The sequence below is a fragment of the Balaenoptera borealis genome, assembly GCF_965194805.1.
Source record: "Balaenoptera borealis genome assembly, chromosome: 13".
NCBI classification, from domain to species: Eukaryota; Metazoa; Chordata; class Mammalia; order Artiodactyla; family Balaenopteridae; genus Balaenoptera; species Balaenoptera borealis.
The window spans coordinates 58,508,030-58,529,462 of record NC_138870.1 but is presented as its reverse complement, the minus strand read 5'-3'; the positions used below and the strand labels follow the sequence as shown (position 1 = coordinate 58,529,462).

General features: G+C 39.5%; 2 protein-coding genes across 12 annotated transcripts in view; both read right to left on the bottom strand.

Annotated features, from left to right (window-relative positions):
• The window catches only part of FRS2 (fibroblast growth factor receptor substrate 2), a 119,830-nt gene extending 104,982 nt beyond the window's left edge, over nt 1-14,848 (bottom strand). For 9 of the 11 annotated variants that reach the window (XM_082351663.1, XM_082351671.1, XM_082351673.1 and 6 more), the window contains exon 1: nt 13,488-14,847. The gene's annotated coding sequence lies outside the window, so the exon portion shown is untranslated. Of the gene's footprint in view, nt 1-12,788; nt 13,436-13,487 lie in introns of those variants that run through there. The other 2 variants (XM_082351665.1, XM_082351664.1) reach the window with 2 other exon arrangements.
• A 5,263-nt stretch (nt 14,849-20,111) lies between these two features.
• Nucleotides 20,112-21,433, bottom strand: part of YEATS4 (YEATS domain containing 4) — an 81,900-nt gene continuing 80,578 nt past the window's right edge. Inside the window, exon 7 of the mRNA XM_082351751.1 lies at nt 20,112-21,398. Within this exon, the coding sequence (XP_082207877.1) occupies nt 21,358-21,398 (41 nt within the window). The 3' untranslated portion in view covers nt 20,112-21,357. The remainder of the gene's footprint in view (nt 21,399-21,433) is intronic.

Below are 21,433 nucleotides of genomic sequence, written 5' to 3'. Positions count from 1 at the left end.
AATGACAAAACTAGTGATGGGGGGATGGGCTGTGAATACAAAGAGGTAGCACTAAGGAGTTCTGTGGTGATGGAACAGTTCTGTATCTTGATTGTGGTAGCGATTAAACAAAACTGTATATGGGATAAAACTGAACAGAACTACAAACACACACAGAAATGTAGGTGATATCTGTACATGGCCTGTATTCTAGTCAACAGTAACGTCCCAATATCAGTTTCCTCATTTTCCTATTGTATGATAGTTATCTAAGATGTCACTGTGGGGAAACTGAGTGAAGAGTACACAGGGCTATACTATTTTTGCAACTTTCTATAAATCTCTACCTCAAAATAAAAGTTAAAAAAATATATATGCACTTGCATGTATAACATTAAACTTTTTTGAGGGAGTGGGAGACAAGGGAATGTAAAAGAGCCGTGTAATATATGACTTCCAAGACACTACTCCTAGTAACTATTCATAAAACCCCATAGGAAGCAAATGGCAGTCTTTATACTGAACGTAATTTACTTAGGTCAGGCTTTAATAAAAGGCTTCAATTTAAATTAAAGCTATCAGTCAATTTTCAGAACATGCTTAACTGAGTAGTTTTCAGTCTCAAACCTTATACTTACATAATACATTAAGTAAGAGTCCTCAGAATTTTCTCCCTTGCCAGAAAAGTTTCAGCAGATATAAATAAGATTTTCTTACATATATTCAATTTAAATATATAAATGACTAATACAAAGGGATATAAGAGTTCATCACCTCTGGATTGTGCTCCATGACAACAACCACATCTATCTGAATTCACCATTTTAACCTCAGCACCCAGCATGGTTCTTTTTTTTTTTTAATTAATTAATTTATTTGTTTATTTTTGGCTGTGTTGGGTCTTCATTTCTATGCGAGGGCTTTCTCTAGTTGCGGCAAGCGGGGGCCACTCTTCATCGCGGTGCGCGGGCCTTTCACTGTCGTGGCCTCTCTTGTTGCGGGGCACAGGCTCCAGACGCGCAGGCTCAGTAGTTGTGGCTCACGGGACTAGTTGCTCCGCGGCATGTGGGATCTTCCCAGACCAGGGCTCGAACCCGTGTCCCCTGCATTGGCAGGCAGATTCTCAACCACTGCGCCACCAGGGAAGCCCCCCAGCATGGTTCCTGATAGCTAGTAGGCTCCCAATAACTGAAGCCGAGGGATGAATTCGTGTTCTAACCAAGGTTCTATGCCTAAGTCCCTCCAGCTTTAACCAAGAACGGGAGGTAGAAAGTAAGAGCGGAAAAAAAGGTGAATGTGGATAGGGCCCAGCTTCTACCAATTCACCAGGTCAAAAGATTACATTAACCAACACTACATTCTAGTATCGGTGAAAAAGTTGACCTTAGAAAAACTTTAAGTCATTTCCTCCGATCAGCAAAATCTTCAAGACTAGTTTAACAATTAGAAAAAGAATTGAACTAATATCAGAAAATCTGCCTCACTGATCTTTATCACCTAATGCCTTTACGAAAGCCAAATTTGGGGGAATCCCCCGGAGGTCCAGTGGTTAGGACTCCACACTCTCACTACTGAAGGCCCAGGTTCAATCCCTGGTCAGGAAACTAAGGTCCCACAGGCCGTGTGGCGTGGCCAAGAAAAAGAAAGCTAAATTTTCTTCGCTATGTGCAAATCCATTAACTTCTTAATCTGAAAAAACTCTTAGCTACAGTTATGCAAAGCATCAGAAAATCCTTCTACACAAGCTTTAAGCTCTAAGTAATTATGTACATTATCATATACCTATATATACTTACACATTATACATATACCTATATTTATATATAAATATAAAATATGTGAATAAGTAATACAGTTACATTAGAACTACTACCATATAAGACCCTTAAGACAGACAGCAACTCATGTCTATATGTTATTTATTCATTCAACAGTCTGAAGTACTGACAACACAGTAAACAAGACATAGACCATGCCCTGAGTTAACAGTCTATCTACCAACTTAAAAGGCAACTGTAGGGCTTCCCTGGTGGCGCAGAGGTTAAGAATCCGCCTGCCACTGCAGGGGATACGGGTTCAGGCCCTGGTCTGGGAAGATCCCACATGCTGCGGAGCAACTAAGCCCATGTGCCAAACTACTGAGCCTGCACTCTAGAGCCCGCGAGCCACAACTGCTGAAGCCCGCGCACCTAGAGTCCGTGCTCCGAAACAAGAGAAGCCACCACAGTGAGAAGCCCGCGCACAGCAACGAGGAGTAGCCCCCGCTCACCGCAACTGGAGAAAGCCAGTGCACAGCAACGAAAACCCAACGCAGCCAAAAATAAATAAATAAAAATAAATTTTTTAAAAAAAGCAACTGTAGCTAAAGAAAAAAAACTTCAGAAAACAAGGGTTTGAATTCCAATGCTACCTCTTACTAGCTAGCTATGTTTCTGAGTCTTAGTTTCCAGAACTATAAAATAGGTACTATTTCCATAAAGATTAAAATAAGATCATAAAATACAGGCATACCTAAGACATACTGCAGGTTCAGTTCCAAACCACCACAATAAAGTGAGTCACACAAATTTTTCTGGTTGCCCAGTGCATGTAAAAGTTATGTTTATGCTATCCTGTAGTTTATGAAGTGTACAACAGCATTACATCTAAAAAAAACCGATGTACATACCTGAATTTAAAAACTTTAAATCAACCATACTTCAATAAAAAGTTGTTTGCCTTAAAAAAAAACCTTTATTGCTAAAAAACGCTAACCACCATCTGAGCCTTCAGAAAGTCATAGTAGTTAACATCAAAGATCACTGATTACAAATCACCATAACAAATAATAATGAAAAAGTTTGAAATATTGTGAGAATTACCAAAACGTTACACAGAGACATGAAGCAAGCAAATGCTACTGGAAAAATAGCGCCAATAAACTTACTCAACAAAGGGTTGCCACAAATCTTTGATTTGTAAAAAACGCAATAGAATGAAGTACAATAAAAGCAATTTTTTTTAAAGAAAGCAATAAACAAGGTGTGTATAAAAATGCTTGGCAGGGGCTTCCTTGGTGGCACAGTGGTTAAGAAACTGCCTGCCATGGCAAGGGACACAGGTTCGAGCCCTGGTCCAGGAAGATCCCACATGCTGCAGAGCAACTAAGCCTGTGCGCCACAACTACTGAGCCCTCATGCCACAACTACTGAAGCCTGCGCGCCTAGAGCCCGTGCTCCGCAACAAGAGAAGCCACCGCAATGACAAGCCCACGCACCACAACGAAGAGTAACCCCCACTCGCTGCAACCAGAGAAAGCCCACATGGCAACAAAGACCCAACGCAGCCAAAAAAAAAAAAAAAAATGCTTGGCAAACTAGAAAGCACTATACAAATGAAAAGATATATTATTACTGTACTTAGCTTTTCATTAAGAAAAAGCAAAACACGACGCTAGGATCTCCCTGCAGGTTGCTTATTAATTGTAAGGGGAAAAACAGTAACTATACAGTGAATAAACCAGTCAACACCCTGACCAAAATTAAAATCGCTAATGAGGGGCAAACGGACATATGTATATCCCCACGGGCATCCTGAGAGGGACACATACCTTTTGTAGTAGTCTGGCTGAAAATAAATAACCTGAAATCATGAGGCAAATCCAAATTGAAAAACTTTCTATAAAATAACTTACCTATATTCTTTAACTGCATAAAAGACAAAGAGAAGCTAAGGAACTCTTCCACTTTAAAGGAGACTAAAAAGAAAGGACAACCAAATACAAGATATGATCAAATTTACAGAATTGGAATATAAAGTGTACGCAGACTAAAGTATGTATCAATGTTAAATTTTGGAATTTGATAACGGTACTGTGATTACTTACATAAAAGAATACCTTATCCTTAGAAAATACACCCTGGGGTATTAAGAAGTAAAAAAGGCATGCAACATACTCTTCAATGGTTCACAAAAATAAATAATAATGTGTGTGTGTGCCACAAGACAAATATGGCAAAATGTTAAAAATTGGTTAATACAGGTAAAGGGTCTAAGAGGCTACTATATCACTCTTGCAACTTTACTATAAGTTAGAAATTATTTCAAAATAAAAAGTTTAAGAACACAGGATACTAATCTCCAGGGGGTTACTTAAAAGCTCTAAGCTATATACTATTTTTTAAAAATCACTCTGCAAAATTAATAGAAAGTTCTAAGGAACTTCACAGTCCAATTACAAAACAAATTAGGAAAACACAGCACCATGAGCAAGAGCCAGCAAAACAAACAGCAGAATCACATCTGCAAAGACTTCAGATACTGTATTCCCTGGTGGCACAGTGGTTAAGAATCCGCCTGCCAATGCAGGGGACAAGGGTTTGAGCCCTGGGCCGGGAAGATCCCATATGCCGCAGAGCAACTAAGCCCATGCACCACAACTACTGAGCCTGCACCCTAGAGCCCGCAAGCCACAACTACTGAGTCCACGTGCCACAACTACCGAAGCCCACATGCCTAGAGCCCGTGCTCCGCAACAAGAGAAGCCACCGCAATCAGAAGCCTGCGCACCGCAACAAAGAACAGCCCCCGCTCACCGCAACTAGAAAAAGCCCGCACATGGCAACGAAGACCCAATGCAGCCAAAAATAAAAAATAAATAAATAAGTTTATTAAAAAAAAAAAAAAGACTTCATATACTGGAATTATCAGACAAATATAAAATAAGTATATTTAATAGATTTTTAAGAAATAAAAGATATCTTGAGAACATGACTAAAAAAGGAATAACTACAAAAAAAGGATAAACAATCTTAAAAAGGAACTGAATGGAACTTCTAGAGATTAAAAAAAAATAGTAAATGGAAATTTTTAGAAACTCAGTAAACATGGTACAACACAGATGAACCCTAAAGACATTATGCTGAGTGAAATGAGCCAGACAAAAGGACAAATACTGTATGATCCACGTATATGAGGTACCTAGAATAGTTAAATTCATAGAAGTAAAATAGTTGTTGCCAGGGGCTGGGTGAAGAGGGAACAGGGACTTATCATTGAATGGGTACCGACTTCATGAAGTTTATGATGATGAAAAAAGTCCTGGAGATGGACAGTGGTGATAATTACACAACAATGTGAATATACTTAATGTCACTGACCTGTACGCTTTAAAATGGTTAAAATGGTAAATTCTATTTATGTATATTTTACCACAATAAAAAAAAATTGATATAATTGTTAAAATAAAGTGAAAAAATTCAAAAAAACAGGTGAACAAAGCTGAAGTGAGAATTAGCTAACTGGAAGAAAAGATACTAATTATCCAGAACACAATACAGAAAAATACAGAAATGGAAAATATAAAAAACAGGTTAAGAGGCCTGGTGGATAGAGTAAAAAGATCTAACATACTTCAAATACAAGTTTCAGATAGAAAGTATAGAAAATAAAATCTGAGGAGAAAATGGCCAACAGTTCTCCAAAATTGCTGAAAGACACCAATCTTCAGATTCCAAAGCCTACTGAATACCAAGCATGATAAATAAAAGAAACCGTCTTCTAGACATATCAAAATGAAAGTGCAGAACACCAAGGACAAAGAAAAGATTCTAAAACTAGCTATAATGAAACAACAGATACAGTCGTCTCTCGGTTATCCAAACAGGAACGGTTCCAAGACGCCACAGGATACCCCTCCGATGTTCAAGTGCCTTATATAAAATTGTGAGTATTTGCATATAACCCATGCATGTCCTCCTGTATACTCTAGATTTCTTCTAATACTTAATACGGTGGAAATGCTATATAGATAGTTGCCAACATGCAACAAATTCAAGTTTTGCTTTTTGGAACTTTCTAGAATTTTTTTCCGAATATTTCAACCCATAGGTGGTTGAATCCAAGGATGCAGAACCTGCAGATATGGAGGGCCAACTGTATCTCTAAAGGAATGACAAATTACATGAATTACCAATTTTTCAACAGCAATAAAAGCCAGAAGAAAATGGAATAAGATCTATAATAAAGAAAAAAATAATTGCTAGCATTGAATGCACATTCAGAAAAGCGACCTTCAGGAATAAGACTAAGGTGCTTTCAAACAAATAAAAAGTTTTTCAACAACAGACCCTCTAAAGGATATTCAGGCAGAGAGAAAATGATCTGATCCCAGATCCCAGACAGGAAGTCTGAGATGCAAATGGAAATGAGCAAAGACACTTGTAAATATATAGGCAAATCAAAGCAACAGTGTTTAAAACAACAATAATATCTAATTTGTTGGGAGTCAGGGAGAACTAAGATAAAGGAAAACTACACAGAATTTAACTTCCAAATGTGAAGAGAGAGGAAAATGGATTTTTTAAAAATACATTCACCAAAATTAAAAAAGAAAAGCAAGGGAATGATTAACACAAAATTCAGATGGCGGTTACTTAGGAAGCATGTCAGAGAACACAAGTGGTGAGAAGTACAAAGGGGCTTCAAAGAGGCAGTGTTCTACTGTTTAAGCTAGTTAGTGGTACATGGTAGTTCATATTATAATTATTTAAGTTGCACATTTATTATCCTATATGCTTTTGTAATAAAACTAAATCTTAAAAATCAACACAAGAAAAAAACCAAAAGGCTAGTCATCATTCCCTAAAAATCTAGAATATGTCCCAGACTTTGGTATTTAAAATTGAAAGAATTTAAAAAGATTATTCTATTTAACAACTACCTATTGAGTGCCTAATCGTTGCCTATAACTGAGCTGAGGGGTGGCACGAAGATTCCTAACCTCTCTTCTCCCTCTTGTGTTCCTAATCCTAGAGGGCAGCACTAATACAGTAGCCACAAGGGGCTGTTCACACTTAAAGTTAATTAAAATTAAATAAAATTTAAAATTCAGTTCCTCTGTTAACACTAGACACATTTAAGTGCTCAGTAGCCATTTGAGGTCCACTATATTAAATAATGCAGATACAGAATATTTCCATCACTGCAGTAAGTTTATTAGACAATGCTGCTATATTTTTATAACATTAAAATATACTGATAATTGAATAATCTTAAATTTTCAGATGTTCTTACTTTTATAATTATTAAATTTCCTTTCAAAGTCATTTTATTTCTATGAAACTACAGCTCCTTAGTACTATTTTAAAATAGTTTGCTGTTTGTTAAGAAATATGCAGAAAGTGCGAGGATCTCTTCACCATCTCCCATGTCTCACCAAAACCATCAGAACACAGGATTTTTTTTTTAATGAGCCAAAATTAAATAGTTAAGCACAGTGCTACTAAATTGTAATACAAGCCACATCAAAAGGATACAAAAATCCACAGGATGAACACATGACCCTTCTTGGGGGCACCAACTTTAGTTGGCAGTACTTTAAAATACTGTTTACATACATATAAAATAGCAAAATGCAAAATTCATATGAATTTTTAAAAACAAAACGCTATAGGCATCATGAAATTTTCTACTTATAGCAGGACACTCTGGGCCGCACCTCCAGACTTCTGAACATACCATTCATTTCTGCTGTCGGCAGCACTTAGGAGGAAAAATTTAAGCATTCTTAAAATAAATGAATTCTACATGATTTTTTAATTTAACAGAAACAATGATGTACAACAAAACTCTATAAAACAATAGCATCCTTAATATCTAAAGCAGCAAACCTCCACTTTCTTTAAAATTAAAGGACAGAGGGCCTAAGCTGTTTCAGCTTAACCTGAACATTTTGCTTTAGGCATTCTAACACAAATTAAGTATTTCTATAGCACTCGAATTTTTAAAATTACCTAACCAAAAACATTCAAAGGAAACAAATGTTAAGCCTTAATTTAACAGTCACTTAGGCTAGGTCTGCAACTTAAGTTTTCCCCCAACTCTAAGTGAACCAGGGGGTCAAAAAGCTTCTCATCTAAACAGCTGAATGCAATTTCAATAAACACTTATGCTAATAATTGTTTTGTGTCCTCAGGAGGACTTCTGGGGCTCCACTTACATAACCCATTATGCAAAGTACTGAACTATTCTCTTTCTCTAGAAAGCATTCTGAATACCAATATGTGTACAAGGTTTACTTTCTATATTAAACGAAGATTTTCTCACTCTAGCTTCAACGATCCTGCAGGAGAGGTGAAAAGGAAAGCCACTTTCTGCTACTTCACTATGTCAAAGGCGAGGTATTTGTCTTCCTGGCTCATCAACAGAGGATGACTTACAGCAGCGGCCCCCACGGTTCGCTGGTCTCCTCATGGGACTCCGGTTGAGAAACACAGCTTTAAACAAATAATTTGGAGCAACTTGTTTGAACTCAACTGAAAACAATCTGAACTGCTCCTTGAAATGTGCTGTAAGTATTAATGTAAAACTTGACAAAATTAGATGCAATGGAGGTGAGAATCACAATACAGCCACTGTAGAGTAGTTGAAGGGTAGAATGTACCCCAAACCTAACTTGAATATGCATAAATATGTTGGATGAATACTATCCCCCCCAATCTCCTGGCTCTGTTTAAACCAAGATTTTCAGATTTCACAAAGTTGTAATCTTTAGGGGACAAAAAAGGTGGGGGGCGGGGGGGAACGAACACAGAGTTGCCAACTTTTATTCTGTCAAAGACATTTAAAAAGAAAATAACTACCAATTACTATCACCATTATTTCATTAAAAAAAATCTAATATGCTTATACCAAAAATGGTAAGAGATAATTTTAGAAAAAAAAATATTATCTTCTAAATTCAGTAAGTGTAGGTTTATGAGAAGTTCACTCATTCTCATTTCACTTCAGACAAGTGAAAACTCTGTCGTGGACTGACACCGCTCCACAGTCCCACATTTGGGAACCACGGGTCTAAGCAGCTAACTCCCACTTGGAAAAAGAAAGCAATGGTAGCACATGCCCAAACCAAATATTAACCTATTCAATAATGAGGTAATCGAGGCTTGGAGGGGTTTAGGGACTCTCCCAAGGTCACAGACCAAGAATTTTGACACGGGTCTGTCTGATTCCAGAGTCAGAGTTCCTAACCATCATGCTAAATTTCCTCTAATATTCTTCCAGTGGTAAAAAGATCCATCCCAATCCAGTCACCTTTGTGACCAAGGACAACCGAGGAATTTCCAAGACAGCTGGCAGGAGTGAGAGGTGTACTCCCTGGCCATCACTCAGACTGAAGCTAAATGGAACTCCTGACCTTTGCCTCATGAATAGCAGGCTCACGGCAACTAAGCTAACCAGCCCAGACAAAGCACACACAAACCCCTGCCTCCGACAACACTGACACAGGACTCCTCCGTGTTCCCAAGTGCCTGGCTTTCACAGAGTGAAAGCCATATTCCTAAAAACAAAAGGAATGTATGAATGATCAAGAAGGAAATAAACACTTCCATGGTAACTGAGTCTAAAAATAATCAACTTGCCCTCAAAAAGTTACAACTCTAAGCCTCATTCTGCAAATAATTACAATCTTTTATACACTGATACACAGGTTCCCTTAAATTAAATATCTAAACAGAAAACCACACGAAGTTCTGTAAATCTATAGTTCTTAAATAGTTTCCAAATTAAAATATATAGTTTTTATATATGTATCATTATACGATGGATAAAGAGTGTCTTATCATTCTATCTCTCTAGGATAGTCCAAATATTAGAGACAAAACTACTCATGTTAATCAAAAGTACTTATAAAAGAGAGTTGAAAGAAAAATATGTAATTAAATACCATTTTCTATGAAAAGCACTATTAGCAGCCAGTAGTAACAGGAGGCACAAAAATTATCTTTGAATAATCAGAAGTTCTTGATATTGAAACCAAAACTGAAAGTCATACATATAAATAAAGAGAATACTATATCAGAGAATTGCTTCCATATCACTTGCCAATGTCCAAAAGGAACGACCAAACAGCTCTACAGTAACCAAAGACTAACACCCTGAACCAAATGAGTCTGAAATAGTTCTTCCTCTCTGAAATAGAGTAATGATAGCACAGTATTCTTACTAGCAACGGCAAGAAAGTTTTGTTTCCCAATTAGATTTTCAATGATCCGATTCTTTTCTACTCCATCTGAATCTGCAATGTGAGTGAGCAGTATACAGACTATCAAGTTTTTTACCCATTGAATAAAATTATCTATTTAGTGTCTTTTCCTTCTGTTTTAAATAGATGCCATCTAAAATAAAGGGTGTTTTTTTTTTCTTTCCATCTAAACTTTCCCTTGGCTCTTTCATCTTCATATACAGATTCAACTAATACATCTGTTTACATTATTCTCTACACACATGTTTAATATATGCCTAGCACGGACCTCTCTCATGAACTACAAACCCGTATTTCCAAAAACCTTTGAGCATTTCCAGTGTTTGGCAAGTATATAAAAAACTCACCATATTCAAAACTGATCTCATTATGCACCTTCTTGTCCATATTTCTAGTAATAGTACCACCACTGCCATCACCCACACTTAAAATGAGTGTAATCTTCAACCTCCACTTCCTCCAAACCTTTCCCAACAATCCCTCCTCCCACCCACCTAGTAAATCATACCAACACCACTGCCCTTGCCTATTATTTATACTCTATTGAAAGTCGGCTGTCTACAACAAATCATTCTACACACTACACTATTAGACCTTGGTAGTTTCTCATTACTTCCCAAATACTCCTAAATACAGCACTTAAACATGTTCCACAATCCAGCCCCAATTTAAATTTCAAACCTCATCTCTTATTCCCAAAAATGAACCCTATATTCTAAGTAATCTGGTCCACTAACTTTCCTCTGAGGACACAATGAACCTTCCCACCTCCACATCTGTGCTCACATCATTCCCTTTATTTAAAAAGCTTTCTTCATCCACCTACTCCCAGCCCCTACACTTTTCTCTTAGAAAAGTCTTACCCTCTGCAGTGTTGAACTCAGGCTGCTGGTTTATTGCAAGGCAGCATGCTGTAGCGAAAACACACAGGCTTTGGCACCAGGCAGACCTGGATTCAAATTGGGGCTCAGTTACCTGCTAGCTACATAGCCCGGGTAAGTTACTTAACTTATTTAAGTATCAGTGCCCTCATTATTAAGAAATATGCTTAGATGTTGTTATGAGGCTTAGAAAATGTATGTAAAGCAACTAGCATAGAGCCTGGTATACACTAAATGTTCAATAAATAAGAGCTTCAGAACTAACTTTATAAGTATTATATATATATATAATATACCTATAATATACCTATACCTCCACCAGTTTCCATTTTACTCTAAGAATGAATCCATTTTCCTTTCATACAACTCCAAACTTTAGATCAAACCACTCATGTAGTCTTAACGTATATTTCTATATGCTGTAAATTTTTATACAAATATCTGACATCCCCTTCTAGATTTCAAATTCCTAAAGACCCAAGATTTAATCTTTGCATCCTATAATGCCTAGCAGTGATTTTCATGAAGCACAAAGAACTCACCTCCAATTAGAAAAATATTTTAATATGCCTAAATATTTAATACGCTCTTCATGATTTCTGACAAACCTTAAAAAAATTATTGCCAAAAACATGAAGCTTAGCTGTAAGGGCTGTATCTTTACTTGCTCCTACATGGTTGCCTAACATAGCCTGATGCCTAACATAGCAATATCTGTTGAATTGACTTGAATGATATAATCTCCAATGTAAATGTTCAGTATCTGTTGAACTAAACATAACTAAATTTACTAAGGGTATCTGATTTTCCCCAATTACCTTTTTCTGTTCTTACAATTCTTGAAATCCTTCCCTTCAAAACACATTAACTATCATACCTTCAGTACAGATCCACAACCGTATCTAACTTGACTCCGTTTCCAGATTCTCTCAATTCCAATATTCCAACCATAGGCTCTAAACAATTAGAGCATTTCAAATAGCTAAGAATCTACAGTTTTCATCTAAATCTAAAAGTTGAGCAACTAATCTCCACTCCACAATTTTTTCCAGGGACTTTAAAAATCATCCACCCTTTGCCTGTTGAAGATCAACAACCCTGAAATAAATCTTCTTTTGCATAAGAGAGCTCCCTGAACTTGTCACTTCAGTCTGTTTTCCCTAATTCATGAGACTACCTCCCCTTCCAGTGGTGGGAGGTGAGAAAATGAGATAAGTACCCCCAAAAAACTACAGCATAAGTCCTAATATAAGCACAAGATGAGAAGTGCAGGCAAGTGTCACTGGTTTCACAAAGGTGGTGTGCATATACTTTACACTGCAATGGTCATCTACTGGTAGTCAAAATCTGCAGTAACTGCACTCCCTTATGATCATAATTTAAAAATCACCATTAAATGTGGAAAATCCTATTTCCTACAAACCTTTCAGGAGTAGTTTATTACCTAAAATCTGTTCACTAAAAACAACTACCTACATCACTTTCTCCTCTAGGAAATGCTCAATTTATCCGAAGTAAACACCTCATACTATAAATTTAAAAACAACAACAACAACAAAAGACAAAAACCAAAACACTTCTGCCCACCTGTGTGAACCTCTGCATTGCAGGAACAGCTTAACAGTCTAAAGAACCTCCTTGGAGTTACCGAGAACAATTTTTCTTTAAAAGTTAAGGAAAATGACAATTCCAAATAGGAACTGTTAAGGAAAATGACAATTCCAAGTATACAAACTTCGGGAAAGAGGGGGCGTAATAATTCTCCAACCGTTTGCAGTAAATTCGTGCAACAAACGCAGACTAAACTCATCAACCAACTGCGACTTCTTAGAGCCACAGAATTAGGAATGTAGATTAGAGAAAGCATCATTTTTTACGTCTGCCAAGAAAATAAGGGAATTTACCTGAGCTCCCGATTTTCCTCAAGCAAGTTGTTTTTTTAAGAAGTGACTTCAACAACAGCTTGAGTAAGCTTTCGAGTGAGTAAAGATCATCGGAGGCACGGTGGTGCCACACTGACCTACGAATCCAGAACCCGTCCCAAGCGCAGTCCAAATCGACCGTAGGCAACCCCTAAGCGGGTCTAGATGGAAAGCCTTGCAAAAGATCTCCGGCATCTACACACGATTCGCCCCGCCCTGGGACCAAGGAGACACCACCTCTGGGACCCCAGCTAATTACTGAGCCCGAGGACAGACCCAGAGGTCGCGGAAGTCGGGAACTAGAGCCCAAGACTGGGTCTGACGTCCAGATTCCCAGACCCGGGTCGGACAGAGAAAACCAAACCCGAGAGGCAGCGCGACGATCTGGGGGAGCAGAAATAAGGGGGTTGGATGGACGGAGGCCCAGCCCATTCTTACTTTCAAGTCCCAACAGCAACAACAGCTCCTGGAACCCCCTCCCCGGCTCCGCCCCGCCCATCCCACGGCCCCACCGCCCGCTCCTTCCCGCCCCGCGGGCTGGGCGAAGACCGCGGCGGTCGACAACCCCCTTTCTCGAACCCCGACAGCCCAGCCCGCAGCCCGGAGCGGGCAGCGGGGGCCCGAGAGCGCCAGCCCCGACGCGGCCCGCGGCCGTCACAGTTCACTCCGCCGGCCACTCACCGTCGGCTCGGGAGCTGGGAGGGGGCAAGGCGCGGGTTGGCGGGCGCGGAACCCCGGACTCCCACCCGGGCAGGAGCCCCTCCTCGCAGCCGACCGAGCCTCAGCGTCTGTACCTACAAGGCCTCTCTCCGGCCCGAACCCTGGAAAAGCACTTCCGGGGGAGCGGGGGAGGGAAGGGTTTTGGCACCGGAACTGCTCCCGGGCTGGAGCTGCCAGGGCCTCCGAGGCGGGGCGGAGCGGGGCGGGGCCTCTCGAGGGCTCCCGCAAGTCCGCCCCCGGGCTGGTCGCTAACCCTTTCTGCCCCTTGGCCCCTCGTTTCCCCAAACTCCGGCTGTATCCTTTACAGCTCTTCGACGTGTTCCACTCAGGCCACCTGATTGTACAGAGGAGGAAACCGGGGCTCAGAAAATTTAGGTGCAAGGATCCAGCGCCTACACCCGCCCTCCGACTCTCTCCAGTATTCTTACCACTCCAATCTACCTCCTTTAAAAATAATGATAGTTAACATTTATTGACCGCTAACTGCGTGATACACACTGTATTAAGCGCTTCGGTGCTTCACTCAGCTAATCGTCCTCAAATCCCTTGAGGTTGGTGCTATTATCTACGTCTTGCAGAGGAGGAAACCAAACCCAACACCACAAACTTCGGTTCTTGATTTTATTTTAACTCATGTTGTGTGTATAAATTTCACTTATCCCTAACACGATTTTTAAGTTCTTCAAGGGCAGGAACCAAATTATATTCCTATATTGCATCATCACTTGAGGCCAAGAGCTGGGAGACTCTGGAATCTTACTGCCTGGATCCTGTTATTTAATACTTTTACTTTTTCAGCCTGGGCAAGTTGCTTGACCTCTCCAAGCCTGTTTCCTCATTTGTAATATATTTGATATATTTGATGTGTGTTTGTGTGTATGCACATATATAATCATCTCTGGATTGTTACGGGAATTCAAAATAAAAATGCTTGATAAACAGTGGTGTACCTAGTACCAACGTATGACTGGGTAAAAATCAACAATTCTCATGCCTCATCATTAACAGGAACAGTTTTTCCTCCAGTGGAGTCACTCTAGCAGGGGGTAATTTGAAAAACTATGGGTTAGCAATAGGCAATAGAAAAGGTTAGTTAAGGAAATAAAGAAAGAGTAGAGGTTTTTGCAATGGGAAAAATGAAGGTAGGTGAGACAAAGAATGTCCTGGGGCCAGCCTGGATACTTGTGACGCTGTGAGCTGAGACAGTTTGAGGACCCAGAGTCAGACGTCAGGCAGGGAAAGGAGGGGGAAAAAGAAAAAGGGATTCCTCAGCCACAAAATCAGGAAGGCACCGGACATCTGAGATAGTTTCTGTATCTGAGTCCAGATTTTGGGGGGGGTGGCGGTATGGGGGTGTTTAGCATGCATACTATCTGCAAAACATCTTTAAATACTGAGGGGGAGGAAGAGGAAGATTTTTTCAAAATTGTCTACTAAGCAAGGCAGGGGAAATAGAAATAGTTCAGAACCCGTTATTACAAATTTAAGATGCAAACAATGCCTTTGCTTTTGGCTTTTGTTACAGCACTGTGTTATTTTTGTGTGTGTGATCACAGAAGTGTTTGTAAATACTTCTGTAATACCCAAATTTACCAGCCTTTCGTGCCTTGGAGTGTGAAGAAGTAAAAAAACAGAGCCTGGGTTGGCAGGACTCACTAACTTCTCTTTCCACCAAGGGCTTAGAGGGATAGTGAGAGGGAATCCTGAATCACAGATATTGTCAGGCTCCCCTGCTGGACGCAGGCATGCTAAAGGTTGGTCACGGAATCTGGTCATCTAACTAGTAAGTGGTGCCGCCAGGATTTGAATGTGAGTCTTTCTCCTCAGCTGCTCCTCGCCGCTGTGCCAAAGGTTCTCAATCTCGAGAGTGCATCAGAATCACCTGAAGGTCATGTTAAAACACAGAGCGCTGGACCTCACCCCCAGAATTTCACTTGACCATACTGGTGCTTCCCCGAGGTGTAGTCCCTGGGCCAGTATCATCAACATCATCTTTGAACTTGTTACAAATGCGAATTATTAGGCCTCACTCCAGAACTTGTGAATCGGAAAGTCTGGCGTGGGGTCCTGCCATCTGTGTTCAGACAGGCCTTCCTAGTGATTCTAAAACATTCTCCAGTTTTAGAACCTCTGCACTCTACTATCTTGTCTTCCACATAACCCTCTTTTTTTTTTCTAATTATCCCCAACAGAAATAACTCTACTGAAGCAAAAGTTCTTCCCAATGAATTAAATGATGTATTGAAGCATTTTTATTCATGTTTTGCTCTCAGTGGGAGAGGAGGCTAGAAAAAAAATTAATGGAGAATTCTGTTTTGATTACTTTCAATTTGTACTGAAATTTAACCAGATAATACTGGCTAGGGGGTGGAACTAATCTCACTTGGGAACTTCTCTGTGCCAGGGCTTAACGTGCATTTTCTAAATTGATCTTCACTGCACTACCATGAGGTTTCATGGCCTTAATTGTACAGATGAGAAAAACTGAGGCTTAGGTGAAGTAATTGACTTAAGGCCACATTCTTATTAAGGGGCAGAAATCAGGGTTGTTCAAACAAGGATCCCTCTAATTCCAAAACTCATGATCGCTCCACCTCATAGCAGGAGCTTGGAGAACCAAATTCCACTGTGGGCTTCACCACCCCAACTATGCAACATTTGGTAAGCAATTTAATCTCTATGTCAATTTCTCCATCTATAAATAATGTTATCATAAATCTGCCCCTCCCACACTGGAATGTTAGAACAAATGAAGAAATAAAAGTGTAAGTGCTCTGAGTTTTTGAAGAAAAACAGTAAAAAGACAAGTTATTATAATATTAATATGTTTAGCCAAGTGTTACTATGTGAGCCTGAGCATTGAATCTTTCCTGGTTATCTCCTGATTCATACATAAGAGGTTCAAAAACTATAGCTGATGCCAAAGAAAAAGCCTTTTGACTTAATTTGTCAGTATCTACTGGAGGTTAAAGAGGATGACAGAGGATTATATGTGTTTCTCTTAAAAATTACAAGAAATCTCTCAACAGGTTCATAGGCTCCAGGTGGTTGCCAAATTGCTGGCCCATCCACATCCTAGAGATCTTTTCTCCAAACCCTTTCTTCTCCCCATAACAAGCACCCCTCCACCCTCCTGCCTCCACCCACTAGGCAAAGACTTAAAATTCCTCCCACTTTATTATGTAGAAGGATTTAGCTCTCAATCCTCCTCTCAGACCAGACTCCAGGCCTATCTTTGTTGACAGAGTCGCCAAGTTGCACAGTTCCAGGGGGTACCATTCACAAAGAATACAACCTGAATGGTGCTCGAGGGGGTGCCAATTGCACAGGCGACAATAGGAATGGTCCCCCTGGAACTGTGCAAGGCTATAGCCCTGTCTATGCATAGCTCCCGCCCCAAAAATCCATTAAGGTGTTTTGTTAAACAAAAGAACCATCTACTTGGGTGTCCACTAGTTTGCCAACCTTTCAAATAATGGGGTTCTTTGTGTTTTTTGTTTGTTTTAACGTAGGACTGATCAAATACTTAAATCACCAGGCTTAAGTCCTGGGTTCCACACTCTACTATGGCATTTTTCACTCTCTTCTGTGACATTATTGCCTATCTCCCCACTAGACTTGTGAGTTTCATGAAGGCTTTGTCATATTTTGTCTTTCTTACCTTTTATTCATGTCTTGGCACAAGTGCTTAAAAAACACTTGCTAATTTGAATAACAGCACGGTGTACTTGTAGATATGTACTAGTATAGTTGGCAGAGATTTGACAAATGGCCTCAAATGTGCTGTTTGACCCACAGAGTTCTGTACCAAGAAATAAACTGAGCCAAATATTTTTAAATGAGAAATGTCACATAAAATAAAAATCCCAATTTCTGGCATCTCTTGAAAATTTAGACACTGGCAAACTGGGCGTGCATCCCACAAGGTGTTGGCGTCTTTAGCTCAGGTGCAGCTCTCCATTCAAGTAGTACAATGAGTTGGCTCCACTCATGTGTGAAATCTTCATGTCAGGCGCTGAGTTTGGAGCCACTGGTGTGTGGGATCATACGGATGTTTTAGAGAAACAAGTATAGAATTTTGCCTTGTAGATTTTACATGTGTTCTTAATGATTTATTTCAGTGTATTCTGAGGTAATTTTAAATTGTTTTTCTGAGGTAGAAAATTGTGAGGTACCATCTTGTACCATTTCTAAACAAGCCAAGCAAGTGCAGACATCAAATTATAAATATGATTACCACCAACATTTTACAGGCATTGTAGCTAATGTTATTTGTCAACTGCCTTGGAAACAGAAACGACAAATAATAACAAACAGTTGAATAAGCTTCATGATAAACTAACTTTATGGATTGTGATTTTTTTTTCCTGGATGGAGAAACACAAGCACAGCTAGTTCAGGTAGCAAGCAAGTAATGGAGCCAGGATTAGAACCCAGGCAGTCTGTCTCCAGAGACATGGTCTTAACCACTAAATTAATATTTATTGAGCCTTTCCCATGTGCTATGGCCATGACTGCCTCCCAACTCAAAGAGACTACCAGATTTATAGAAGAGTGCATGTATCTCTTCCAAGCCTTTTATAGGCTGCTATATTAAACCCACACAGATCCTTCTCATCTCTCTCCCCCTCCCAACCCAAGTCATACTGACATGTTTATAATCTTCAGTTTTGAAGTGTACAAACTGCCAGACGTCTAAGACTTCCTTTAATTCCAATATAATTCTTTCACAGAGTTTGTTTTTATTGCTAATTATCATGAAGAGTCTTATGCATTTGGTGAACAAAAGGCATCTTTTAAAGACAATGGAAGCACTTTGAAGCAATATAATATTGACAGTGGAAACCAATATCTGTAGTCAAATTATGCTTGTGTGGAGAAATGGGAGATAGCAAGGTTGAATTTGAGCAAAAATGTCACATTGACACAAATGCAGTAAAAGCTCAAAAATAGAGGAATGGCGATCAACATTCCATCAACATTCAAATATGTCATCAGCATATTTTACATTTAATTTTTAATTAAAAATGGGAAAATATTTTGGAACTTACATTTTCCTTTAGGAGTTTTAAAGAATTAAACTTCTGTTGTTGTCCAAAATGAGCTGTTTAGCAAGTCTCAGGAATTTTTTTTTAATTTTTATTGAAATAAGGTTGATTTACAATATTCTGTAATAACCTATATGGGAAAAGAATCTGAAAAAGAATGGATATATGTATATGTATAACTGATTCACTTTGCTGTACACCTGAAACTAACACAACATTGTAAATCAACAGCATACTCTTTATTGACTGCCTTTACTTCCTTTACAACTATCCCATTTCCTTAAGGATGTTAGCTGCAATTCGCAAACAAACCATTTTCATTCACATCCTTGTTTCAGGGTCTGATTCCTAGAGAACCTAAGCTAAGATTCCACGATTATCCTTGAGTCAGTTGAGAAAGAACCATGAATGGAGTCTCAGGAATTTGAGTTGCATACTACCTTCACACTTCCTTATGAAGATATAGCCTATCTTACTCTGCCTCAGTTTCTCCATCTGCAAAAATGCATGATAAGTGCATCTTTACATTGTAGACACGTTGTGAGACATAGCTAATAAATGATTATAAAGCACAGCTCTTTGAAGGATAAAGCACTGCATAATTACTAAATACTATAATAATCATCCTCATAATAATAGTAATTTTCAACCAACACATCAACCAGACCCAGATGTCTTTAGTCACCTCCCAATTAGACAAAAGTGTATATGCCAACTATGAAATAAAGTAAAAACCTTAAACCACGAACTAGTTCCACTCCCTTCCTCTTTCTTATGCAGAATCTGAAGTCAGATGGCCAGAGACATAGCTCAGTTCCATCACTTGCTAGCTGTGTGACCCAGCTTGTACAAGATAGTTAAACCTCACCAGCCTCTATTTCTTCAACGGTAAAATGACAGTAGTAATAATACCTACCTCACAGGATTATTGTGGGAGTTCAACAAATTAATACAGGGAGCGCTCTGTACAAGTGCTTGGCAGACTGGAAGAACTCAGTGGATGTCAGTGGTGACGATGACTAGCACCAATATCTGGAAAAAAAACCAAAAAACAAACAACTAATAGTGAGCAGCTGTCTAACCATGTTATTGGATGAAAGAGAAAGAAAAATCAATACACTCAACTTGGAGGATGATTTCAGCTGCCCTCTAGATTACATTCACATTTATCAAATATAAGCATCTTTTTTTTTTTTTTTTTAATACAGTTTTATAGCTACTTTATTTATTTATTTATTTATTCTTCGCTGTGTTGGGTCTTCGGTTCGTGCGAGGGCTTTCTCTAGTTACGGCAAGTGGGGGCCACTCTTCATCGCGGTGCGGGGACCGCTCCTCATCGCGGTGCGCGGGCCTTTCACTATCGCGGCCCCTCCCGTTGCGGGGCACAGGCTCCAGACGCGCAGGCTCGGCAGTTGTGGCTCACGGGCCCAGCCGCTCCGCGGCATGTGGGATCTTCCCAGACCAGGGCTCGAACCCGTGTCCCCTGCATTAGCAGGCAGATTCTCAACCACTGCGCCACCAGGGAAGCCCCTATAAGCATCTTAATATGAAATTTTGATAGAAAAAAAAAGGTGAGGCGTTTTACTCTCGTAGTGTGTTCATTTGTTTGTTTTTAATGACTGTGCATGAAGTAAATGACTAGAGATGATTAGGGGAAAAAATAGAGTAAAATGAAAAAATACAATGCTCCCCATTCCCCAGCCCACTCCTCTCCTCAGGTGTAACCACTGTTAATGATTTGGCATGCTCCTTTCCAGACCTATTTTTGTGCATTTACATTTATATAAACAGAATTACCCAAGAGGCAGATGAAGTATGTACTTAAGGCACCAGCAAACCAGAACCGCAAAAAGAATTTTTGTAAAGAATTTGATGTCTTTACAAATGCATAGATACAAAAAATCAGAACTTGTCGGGACTTCCTTTATATTTATTTAATTTTAAGATGGTTTTAATCTTAAAGTAAATAATAGGATATTATTTCATATGCATCATAAGCTCTTCAGCGCTTAGGACTTTTCTTAATATCTTAATCCAAGCTTGCTTTATAATTATATATACTCCCTTTTTTTTTTTTAAGGAATTCCTTTATTTTTATTATTTATTTATTTATTTTTGGCTGTGCTGGGTCTTCGTTTCCGTGCAAGGGCCTTCTCTAGCTGCGGTAAGCGGGGGCCACTCCTCATCGCGGTGCGCGGGCCTCTCACTGTCGCGGCCTCTCTTGCTGCGGAGCACCAGCTCCAGATGCGCAGGCTCAGTAGTTGTGGCTCACGGGCCCAGCCGCTCCGCGGCATGTGGGATCCTCCCAGACCAGGGCTCGAACCCGCGTCCCCTGCACTGGCAGGCAGACTCCCAACCACTGCGCCACCAGGGAAGCCCTATACTCCCATATTTTTAAGACCATAAATATAATCATATTGTTTTGCAACTTTCTCTATTCGTGTGAGTGATTTTAAAAATTGTGATATTTACATAGTGGCAACCTAAGTAAAAAGGAACTTTCAACATATATGCCATTTTACTTCAAGAACGATCTCTGTATAAGGGTCCTATTAGAACAATTTGAGTTTCAAAATCTTCCTTTCTTTGTAAAGCAAATTTCATCTTCCATCACATTTTCAAGCCAATGTAATTCAATCCTTTTTTAATCTCCACAGAGCGTATGATGGATTGAAATCCTGCCGACCAGGAGTTTTCTAAATGGTGACTATGGAGAGATGCCAAGGAAATTGAATGGTGCCAAAATGTAGAATCCTCAAGTTGCTCTCTAAACCAATGGAAATTCATTCGGGGCTGGATATCACTGAGGCAGGACGTATTTCACCTACAAAGATAGAGCACATGTGGAGATTATATTTG